The 11301-nt window shown below is 44.9% G+C and overlaps 1 protein-coding gene across 1 annotated transcript in view; it reads right to left on the bottom strand.

Moving 5' to 3' along the window:
• Positions 1–28: 28 nt before the first annotated feature.
• LOC307246834 (ADAMTS-like protein 1) overlaps positions 29–11301 on the bottom strand; it is a 113690-nt gene continuing 102417 nt past the window's right edge. Inside the window, exons 17-26 of the mRNA XM_080022863.1 lie at positions 10944–11154; positions 10605–10784; positions 10310–10463; positions 9031–10060; positions 8768–8895; positions 6875–6971; positions 5941–6145; positions 5301–5410; positions 4795–5015; positions 29–1702 (exon numbers count right to left, since the gene is read on the bottom strand). Of these exons, the coding sequence (XP_079878989.1) occupies positions 1593–1702; positions 4795–5015; positions 5301–5410; positions 5941–6145; positions 6875–6971; positions 8768–8895; positions 9031–10060; positions 10310–10463; positions 10605–10784; positions 10944–11154 (2446 nt within the window). The 3' untranslated portion in view covers positions 29–1592. The remainder of the gene's footprint in view (positions 1703–4794; positions 5016–5300; positions 5411–5940; positions 6146–6874; positions 6972–8767; positions 8896–9030; positions 10061–10309; positions 10464–10604; positions 10785–10943; positions 11155–11301) is intronic.

Here is an 11301-nt window from a genome sequence, read left to right as displayed (position 1 = left end):
AGAGTGAGTAAAACAGTCACGACACATGTTGTTATTGAAGGAATGTATTTCATTTTATTGTCTGAATAACCAGGCGTTTTTGCAGGAAACCAGTAAACGCATCAATTCACCAGTAGAGACAACCCCCCGTTTACATGCACGTCAAATGGTGTCATCTGGATGGGGGTGAATAATGAATAGTCACATCCAACCCCTGTAATTATTTACATAACTATCACAGTTTCACAACAACACACAGAAATAAATAGTTGAAAAGACAAAAAAAAAAAAAACAGCATGTCATTCTTCAGGAAAAAAAAAACAAAAAAACAAAAGAAATATCTACATAACTCAAGAGTACTTTGTTTCTCGTGAAAAGGCCACTTTAACGTTTCTGTTGTTTAAACGTCTAGCATCCGCTCTGTAGGACCCGGGACAACGGTCAAAAGTGCAAACCCCATCCTAACTACAGTAAATTAATAAAAAAAACAAAACAAGAGTTTTCTTCCAGGTCGGAATTTTTGCACCGTGGCCATTTTCGGCAACATGTTTGTTCGATTATTTGTCATGATAATAATAACAAAAAACCCACTATAACTTGATTGAAAATGAAACTACTGAAACAAGGTTGATGGTTTTTTTTTTAAGGCAAGGCACTGATGGTTTTCTTGTTTGTTCGTTTGGAGGGATTACGACAAATACGCTACGGTGCCATAAAGTGGTTACAGGGACATTCTAACAAATTGCACCCCAAATAACAAGATTACGTTTACAAAATAAAGGCCATCAACACTGTAACATGGGAAAAAAAAAGAGGAAAAAAGAGATCAAATAAAAACTCGGCAGGTCACGTTTTTACATAGACCTGGAGTTTTGAGTGCAAAAAGTTTTTCAAAAATGTTTTTTTTCTTTGCTTCAGTCATTCCCCTCCGTAGTGCAATCCATGCATTCAACATGTAGGATGTTCCCGCTACATCTATATAGTCCCATGTAGATAAAAAAGAGCAATTTAAATGTTTTAGCGTTTTTAGCTTCACCCATGAAAATGAACAAAACAATATCATGAAGCTTTTTGTTATATTAGCACTGAGTCCCATATTCAAATGAAATGCAATTAGGTTTTACAAAAAAAACAAAAAAACACCTCGATTGACATAAATTTGGTTAATTTTTGTTTTTGACATATATGACATAACATTATGAGAGAAACAAATCACTTTCCAGTGGTTATAACAAAAGAACTGCACAAAATCTGCATGGACATAACATGGTTATTATCTCTTTAAAGAGCAGCCAAATTCTAACCAAGTCAGGAAAAATTGGGTGAATGGAACTCCAGTTAGTTAAAAATAATATTATGTCATTAAAGCCTTCAATGACAGAGACGCGCCTCCGCACGATTAAAAAAAAACAACAAAAAAACCCCAAAAACACTTTGCTTCCCCACAGTCCCACTGACGAGCCCTTGAGCCGCCGCCCCTTCACGCGCCCCCCCCTTCGGGACGTTTGGGGGAAACACACAGGGTTAGGAAGTTTCTCCGTTTGCCGTTTTGGGGACCTGATCCTGAAAGGTTGTTCTTCTTGTTTTCTTTTAGTTGGGGAATTTCGCCGCCTCAGGTGTCCCGGCAGGACTGGCAGCAGCGGCTCTTGAACTGGGGCAGCGGGCAGAGCTCCAGCTGTCGGACCTTCTCGCAGTACCTGGTGCTGTCCCGACACTCGCCCCCTGAGAAACGGAGGGGGAGGGGGAGAGAGAGAGCGAGAGAGAGAGAGAGAGAGAGAGAGAGAGAGAGAGAGAGAGAGAGAGAGAGAGAGAGAGAGAGAGAGAGAGAGAGAGAGAGAGAGAGAGAGAGAGAGAGAGAGAGAGCAAGGCAGTCATTCCAAAAAATGATTTTAATACACGTCCGTCTTTTTAAATTGGAAGCAGTGGGAGACAGAGAGAGAGAGAGAGAGAGAGAGAGAGAGAGAGCGACTTTGACTTTTTTTGACTTTTCCACATTCTTAGTACATTTTTGAGTTCATTGAATATTTCTATTTTTATTCTTATTACCCCCTTTATATTGCCTCTGGTTCTGAACAAAGCTTTGTATCGATCGATCTTTCTATCTATCTATCTATCTATCTACCCATCCATCTATCTATCTATCTATATATCTATCTATCTATCTATCCATCTATCTATCTATCTATCTATATATCTATCTATCTATCTATCTACCCATCCATCTATCTATCTATCTATATATCTATCTATCTATCTATCTATCCATCTATCTATCTATCTATCTATATATCTATCCATCCATCCATCCATCCATCCATCCATCTATCTATATATCTATATATCTATCCATCCATCTATCCATCTACACATCTATCCATCTATCTATCTATCCATCTATCATCTACGTATCTATCATCTACGTATCTATCATCTACGTATCTATCATCTACGTATCTATCCATCTACGTATCTATCCATCTATATATCCATCTATCTTGTGAGTGCTACCACAGCGCAAGTTCACAAAGGAGAAATGTTAAGGATGCAAAATATGTATACACATAAATATTTATACAATACAATATATGTATAAATATGTATCCTGTATACATACTGTATGAATATCTGTTTTATTTTCTCTCATAATAATTATTATTATTATTACCACTACTAGACTTGTTCTCCTACCGATGCCAGTATCGGAAATGCTCCCTCTGCCTGACTCTCACACGCACGAGGAGACCCTGCTCTGAGTGAGTGACAATGGCGGAGCGAATGAAACGCTCAAAAGTTTGGTTAAACTTCACGAAGAGTCGATGCCGACCATGCTCGTTGCAACCAGTCGTTTGCATGTAAGGGAGGAAACACAAGCAATTTTTCCCGAACATTTAGCAAAAGTGCACCACATACACGTGGAGAAATGCACCGTTTGACCGCCATAATAAAACCACAACGTTACATGAAAAGTTATTGAATGAAACATCAAATCCAATCAGAAAACAAAATATAGAAACTGCGCCTGGGGATTTTGATTTTGCTTGTTTTCTGGCCCCGTTACATGTTTCTGCCGGTGGGCACGGAGGGGGGAGGGCACCCACCCGGAAGTCAGCGTCGCCCTGGTCCCCCCGACCAAAAGCCAATCGGATTTTTCGGAAATGCAAGCGCCAGTAGTAAGACGTTAACGTTAGACTATAAACGAACTACACCACGGGCGCATGACCTTCAACGTCACCACCGCAAAGCTTCCGACTTGTCGTTTGATTTTGCACGCTGACCCCTCCTACAAAAGCCTGGAAAGGTTTTGTTCGAATAGTTTGCAAGAGTGCAAACAATAAAATAAATAAAACAAATAAAAACAACTAGAGGCTGAAAAGGCTGACTAGTGACTAGACGACTTTCCGTGTTCTGCGTGATGATGTTCAATGTCCCCGACAGCCTCTTTAGTCTCATTTAGACACTTGTTCGTAACTTCCTATTTTATGATATGTAAAGGCAAAAGCAAAACACATTTCTCTATTTATTTCTGCTCTTCCTGACGACAGCAAATCAGCTTGTTTTAAGTCCAAGCAGCTCATGACTGGTCACGCCGTTGCGCTGCCTTCACGACAACTGGGAACTGGAAACTCCCTACTTTCGCTTAGGAAAAACTTCTCTTAATGAATCGCCCTCCATCTCATAATTCCTGGATGGAAACTGAGGACTGAGTTCCCCGACATGTTGTTCTGTGACATCGCTTCAACGTAAATCACCAATGCGGCGTTCATAGCGAATGGCATGGAAGTGTTTTATGAATGGTAGGAAGTCGGAAAGTTAGGGAGTCCGGAAGTTTCCTCGCTCCCAGATGTCTTGAACGCAGCACGGCAGAATTTGAACAAGAGCTGAGAAGTGAACTCAGACAAGCAATTTCAACTCAGCTCAGCTCTTGGCCAAATATCCGCGCCGACGAAGTTGTGTGACACAATCTGCAAGAAGCAGCCGTATGACTCAGAGAGGGATCTGACGAGAGGCCATCAGCTGCTTGGACTTAGTGGGAGGACGAAAACAAGTCGCTTGACGGTTTGTGCTTATCTGGAAAAGCAGAAAGAAATAAATAAATGACCAAATAAATATGGAAAACATAAAGCAGAAATAAATTCTGATTCACACCAATTGATATTTCTATATTCATTTCGAGATGTATCTTTTTCTGTCTATGTTTTCCAATTGTTTTTTTATTCCTCTTTATATTTACACATTTATTTATTTATTCTTTTATTCATGTATTTATCATTGTGGCGCTTTTTAGGATTCGATACCATGATGGTATCAATTTAAAATATATATATATTTGTATTATATTTTTATTTCTTTTTATATTTATTTTATTTATATTTGCATATTGCCAATTTATATGTATCTTTTATTCTTATTACTTTCTGCATATTGTTTCGTTATGATATATTTGACAAGCCGCAATTTCCCTTCTGGGATCACATACCAGAAGGTGGACGCGACAAAAACGGAACTCCCTTCCTCCCATTATTATTATTATAATGGGGGATGGTAGATGGTAGCTCAGGAGGTAGAGCTGGTCGTCTAGTAATCCAAAGGTCGCTGGTTGGATCCCAGGCTCCTCCTGCTAGCATGCTGTAGTGTCCTTGAGCAAGACACTTAACCCCTAATTGCTCCTGATGGCTGCGTCCGTCGGTGTTTGAATAATTGTAAGTCGCTTTGGATAAAAGCGTCTGCTAAATGACTAAATGTAATGTAATGTAATGTAATAATAATGTGACACCTCACAAAATGCCACCGTCAGACCGATCAGACCTCCTCACCTCTTCCGCAGGAGAGGACGTTGCAGCGCTGCCAGCTGGGCGGGCGCGGCCGCCAGGAGCAGTGGTGCTCCGGGACGACCCGGCCGGTCCGGCGGTGGCCGCACGTGACCGGCCGCGACTGGAAACCGTGGCGACCGCACGTGGCCGTGCACTGGGTCCACGGTCCCAGCCTCCACTGGACAGAGCAGGCCTCGGTGGTACAGTTCTTCAGGGAGCCGGGTCTGTGGATATTGGTTAATACACGCGCGCACACGCACACATACACACACACACACACACACACACACACACAAAAGGTCAAAGGTCAAAATGTGTTTTCAGGCTTTTCTATTGGTCCATTGGACATTATTTCAAAATGTTCCAATACAAATAGCGATACTTATTCCTTGACTTTGATAGCGGTTCCTTAAACAAAGTTTCTGTTTTACTCCCCACTACCTTTTCCAGACTAAGTATAAGCAGTTTCCCAAATAACTGGGTATGAGAGTACTCAGGTCTGTACTTGCCTTTGGAGCCCGCCGCATGATCTGTGTGGGACTGTGGTTCCGTTTAGATCTCGGCAGAAGACGCTGCGGTGCTGCGTGGCCAGACTGGGCCCAATGCAGTGACCATGACACTAAACGGAGATGACGTCACAATTACATGAGATAAGACGTTGGGGGTGGAATGAAAAAATAAATGAATTAAAAGTTGCGAAAAAAAAATGTATGGAAAAATTGATGTAAACAGATCAATTAAATTATCAGTCTCTTATCACTCTCATTTAAAAAAAATGACCACGATAAATGAAAGGCTCGCTATTTGAATACGCTTATGACATGGGTCATTGAATGAAAAACAAAAGTGGCTCTTATGTGTTTGTTTAAACCCATCCTTGTTTCATTGGGGGTAAAAAAACGCGTTTCCCTCATATGAATATAATATATACAATATAATATACATACTGTCATGTGAAATAAACGATAGCTCTGCTGCCACCTAGTGGCCAATGTAACAACAACATCAACTCGTCAGAACAGCACTGTTTGTGCAATACAACCAAAAAATGCACTTATTCAAGCCCTCTCCCCCACATAACCAGGATCTCCATCGCCTTCTATCTTTCCCTCCTAAGTCGCTTTGGACAAGAAGGCAATGTGGACCCACCAGACCCCAGGCGGCCGCTGTCCACCCGGCACAGGGCAGGACGCTGCACGGCCTGGTGGTGGAGGGTCTCCTCCCCAGCCCCGCACAGTGCTGGATGTCCAGCTCCGTGGCCCGGTCCCCGGGGCCCCGCACGCAGCCAACCCTCCTGCTCTGGATCCCCCCGCCGCAGCTGGCGGAGCAGGGCGACCACGGGGCCCCCTGCCACCTTAAAACCCCGCAAGAAGAAGAACGATCAAAACCGCTCCATGACTCGGGGGCGGGAAATGTGATCCACAAATCGTAGATACACAGAGATGTAAAGTACATGCATATACCTAGAAACAAAGGATGTCCCATTTTCGACTGTTTGGGACTTGGGACGGTGAGATGTGACTAGACAGGAAGCCGCTCTTAAACCCGGTTTAAGAGAAGAAGCGCACAATAAAACATTGTTCCGCTAAGCATTGTCAGAATTTACTACACTGCTGGCATTGTCTTTGAAAAGGAGTTGCGGTTAATATGGAACACATGGAAGCTTCTTTATATTACACGTCCTGTCAAATACAATGGGTGAACGACTGAATTATTCCCAAATCTGTGTCCTTGACCCTGGGTTTGCATTACACTGATACATTTAGGTGGATTATTACTGATGGTTATTGTGTGTGTGTGTGTGTGTGTGTGTGTGTGTGTGTGTGTGTGTGTGTGTGTGTGTGTGTGTGTGTGTGTGTGTGTGTGTGTGTGTGTGTGTGAGTGCATGCGTGTGTGTGTGTGTGTGTGTGTGTGTGTGTGTGTGTGTGTGCGCGCGCGTGCGTGTGCGTGTGCGTGTGCGTGTGTGTGTGTGTGTGTGTGTGTGTGTGTGTGTGTGTGTGTGTGTGCGTGCGTGTGCGTGTGCGTGTGTGTGTGTGTGGACCCTAATATGTAGGGACATTGATTTGCAGTAGCGTTCCAGTACCTGAGGGGGCAGGCTTGCCCATGACATGACTGGCTGCTGTTACTGGAGTCCGGGCATAAAGAGCCGTCCGTTTGGAAACAGCTTTGGCCTTTGTGACCTGAAAAGAACAATTTCAACAGAGCAGACGGCTTGATTAAGGACACACCTACAGAATGTTCATCACAAGAGGAAAGAACCTATTTATAATTCATAATTATTTTCAGAAACGTAAGTACAGCACTATTAATAATTGAGGTCATACCAAAACCCATTACAAACATTTGGTTTCCATCTACACAGAGCAACTTCATGTATTTTTCACGTTAAAAGTTATAAACCAGGAAGACACAGCAGTAGCCGTAATAATATAATATAAATGAAAATAAAAATAAAAGTACAAACGCTGACTGTACTCTAATAATAAAAAGTGAAACATTTTTGTTTTGTTTTGTTTCTGTAACGTGACGAGAGGAGGACGTTCTTCTTCTTTGGAGGACGGGCTTTATTAGAATCGAGGATTTTAAGGTGCGGCGTGTAGAATTAAGCGGCATCTCGCGGTGAGGTTGCGGAATTAAACCAACTGAACACCCCTCCCCTCACCCTCCCCATCCAAGCGTGTAGGAGGGCCTAAGGCGGCTGCAAAACCCGAAAAAAAAAAAAAAAAAAGAAAAAAACGCTCTTCCGAGAGTAAGCGCTTGGTTTGTCCGTTCTGGGCTACTGTAGAAAGATCGCGGTGCAAGAATGGCGGCCTCCGTGGTAGGGGACCCGCGCCCTATGGAGATAAAAACATCTCATTCTCAGGTAACGCCAACGCAACGATTCTTATTTCCATGGGTTTATACACTAATTAAAACATACTTATAAATACTATATTCCACTTCTGCCAAGTCCGTTCCGCTTGATGCCACGAAATTCTACACAGCCGCCAAAATGAGTAACGATGTATCCATCTTGGAATCTTGAGAGTAATGTTTTAAAAATAAGTTGCAAAAGTAGAAACTGCTCATTATTCCCGCCAAACACCCTTGGATACTTCTAAAATGTATTTAGAGCGTATTTCCAGCTCTAAAGTCATCGATTGAACTCTCTATTGTTCTACAGAGACATGGGAGTCCACACAGTCTCACGTCATATTAAACTTTCCACCGGATACCACTTGAAGATGCTGCCAGGACACTTTTCAGCACTTCTAAGCCTCCTTATCCTCTCGGTTTACATTAGGCTAATCGAGCGCAGCCACTTAATGTGTTTTGAAGCGCTTCCTGGTGCCTCTAACTGTTGTCATATGGTTATGGGAAAGTGCCGAAGGATTCGGGAAACCCAGCGTCAGCTCTTTGATGACAATGCAAAAGGGGGCGCGGTCATTGTCGCACCGGGATGAGGAATGACAAGGGCAACCAAGAGAGTGTTCTGAGCAGCGCCAAGTTCTAGATATTTCCTACTCCTATGACTCCAGACGGACTATGAGGGTGTGTGAAAGAGGTCATCTATGTGTGTGTGTACACATAAACTATGCCTTGGTTTCCCAGACTGGGGTCTGCTGCCCCCTTGTGACCTGTGAAGGAATTGTTATACTTGTTAGACTTTTTTTTCAAATTGTAAATGATTCACTCATAAAGTGAATTTTTTTTTGTTGTGAGATTTGCATGTTTTGTCAGCAAATTTTAAGATATATATATCATCTTCCCAAAGCCTAATTTTGGATTCCAGACAATTGACACAAAACAAAAGCATAATGTCATTAAAACAACTTGCAGCAACTTAGCATATAAGCGACTGAGCTAAGCATTATCATGACATATAGCACGACACACTGAATATCAAAATCAGAGCACCGACGTCAAACATTAAACACATCCCTGAGCTGAATAGAAAACCCACATTGTTTTGAAAACAGGGTTTTCTGTCCCTCACCTGGAACCTGCAGCCGTGAGGCCATGGAGGTGGAACCATGATGGTTCCTGGCGGTGCAGGTATACACGCCCTCGTCTCCTGTTCCTGGGGACATGATCTTCAGTGAGCCATCTGGCAGCAGGCCTACTCTGCCAAAACAAAACACAAGATAAGCCCAGGGCTCTGGACAGGTCCTCTGACACCACAGATGTTAAGATGTACAAGTCAAAGGTCGCGGCTTGTTCATGCCACCGGAAGTAGGACGAGAGAGAAGTATTCCTTACCTGCCACTGGGGCGTAACTCTTGACCGTTCCTGGTCCAGGTCAGGGTGGGTTCTGGTTGGCCCAGTGCCTCACACCTCAGAAGCAAACTGTCCACCTGCCTCCGCAGCAGAATGGGGACTCCCACGTGGAATACCGCTTCGGAGGACGCTGCCAGACTGACCTTCGGCCGCTGAATGATCACCGGGCCTCTAGCTCTGGTCGTATGAGTTTTAATGTTCGGTTTGTACAGGAGGGGCCCTTGCGTGGAGAACTCTGCTTTTTCTGGAGGGTGGAGAGTCGACTCATTGGTGTCACCCTGCGCCACCGTTAGTTCACCCAGCAACTGAGCGATCAGCTTTTCCACCTGTGGACCCCCGAGACCCTCTGAGAGGTACTGGGCAATCTCATCTAGCCTCTTTGTCTCGGCTATCAGTAAAAGAGGGTTGGAAAGTTCAGAGGTGGCTTCCTCGTCTTCAAGGGTTGACCTGTTCTTTTCGTTGGAGTGTGGTATGTCTACGATGTCTTTGTCTTCTTGCACGGAGTCTTTGAGGTCGAGCAGCCGCTGGACAATGTTGTCGTAGCGGTTGAAGGAGGCGCGCAGCTCCTGAGATAGCTCCTTCGTCAACCCCGTGCCCGGCAGGCTGGCCTTGCGCGGTCCCTCGGTGTAGAGCCACGACTCTCCCACTTCCGGCCACGAGAGCTTCTGCTTTCTGCCGATTATATTGAGGACAAAGCTCTCTTGGGCCTGACCCGCCACGCACGTGTAGACCCCGGCATCGGATGCTCGAAGCTGTTGCATCTTGACATAGCCAAGGGAGGTTATTGAGAGGTGAGGAAGACTGACCAGGGGCTTCCCTTCTTTCAGCCACTGGATGTGACCCTTGCGAAAGCGTCGGGTCGGGCAACGAAGCACCACAGATGTCCAGGGGAACAGGTAGGCATAACCTCCCACTACAAACTGTAGCTTTTTCCCCTTCCTCCACTGGATGTACACCTTCCTCTGGGCCAGGATGGTGGGGTCCGGCTTGACGACCTCGAGTTTACTGGTTTCTGTGACGGGAATTAACCATAAATGAATAGGCGGTGGTACAAGAAACACAATAGGTGAAGTTACAACCGATACCCCTCCCAGGGGAGCTCAAAGGTAATTTGGAGTTCAATATGGAATGTTTTGCTTGCTAAGCATTAAAACCCTGTTGAATCTTGAATCTTACACGGGCGCCTTTATATCTTTCATCAAGTTAAAAAAAAACAACCCAGAAGCAAAACAGAGCTTGTCTTGAACACCGGTTCTCTTACTGTTGCAGGGCCGGAGAGAGCAAGCCCGGATGCTGGAGAGCTGGGAAACGGGGGCGCAGGCCTCAGAGCTAATGATCCGGATCTGCCCGTCCTCTCCCTGCTTTGCGCAGACCGTCTGTAGCCTTTGAAGACCCTCCCCGCAGGTCACCGAGCACTGAAAAAAACAAATATGTTGACAAAATATGGCAAGCGCCGCACTCTGTGCTATGTTCCATCAGACATTTTGCGTAGGCGGAGAAGCTAAGAGGTCCTAGCTTTGGTTGGTCTAGGTAGGTTCGAGTCTGGGAAAGTTTACCTTGGACCAGTCGCTTGTGACCAGTCGAGGCGGGCACTCTTGCTTGGCACAGGCCTGCTGTTTTGGGGGAATCGTAGACGGGCAAAAGGTTTCTGGCATCTCCAGCGCACTGCCGTCCGCCAAGCGCTGTTTACACAGGACCTCCCTCCTCTGAACGCCACCACCACAGCTACGAGAGCACTGCGCAGAGAGAAATACAGCCTCAGCTTTAACACGTTCATCTACTCCCCAGGATTTAAACCCCTTTGACGACATCCACTTACATCAAGATATAATAACAGGCTCTGCTTAATACCACACATTTACTACTTTTCCCCAAAGCCAAGTGCTTCGTTTTACCTTCTCCCAGTCCCGTGCGTCCCACATCGGGGGACAGTCAAAGCGGTTGCAGGCCTGGACCGGGCTCGGCTTGGAGGCAGGGCACTGCTCGTCCCTCAGGCTCGCTGTTCGGTTGCTGTCCCGAGATGGCCGGTGGGTGCACGAAACCTTGCGGGTCATCAAGCCGACGCCGCACGTAGCAGAGCACAAACTCCACGCCCCCGTTTCCCACCTGTAGATTCATGTTTTGTTTTTTTCCCCATTACTTGTCAAACCTTGATGTTTCACAGAAACCCATAGAAACCCTTTGCCGGCCTTAGGCCGTAACATGCAACACAAGATTTCCTTCAAATTAAAGACTATGTTCAAGGGAGCTTAA

Source organism: Zeus faber (assembly GCF_960531495.2).
Source record: "Zeus faber genome assembly, chromosome: 22".
In the NCBI taxonomy this organism is placed as follows: domain Eukaryota; kingdom Metazoa; phylum Chordata; class Actinopteri; order Zeiformes; family Zeidae; genus Zeus; species Zeus faber.
Note: the sequence above shows the minus strand (reverse complement) of the source record. Positions and strands in the feature narration are given on the sequence as shown.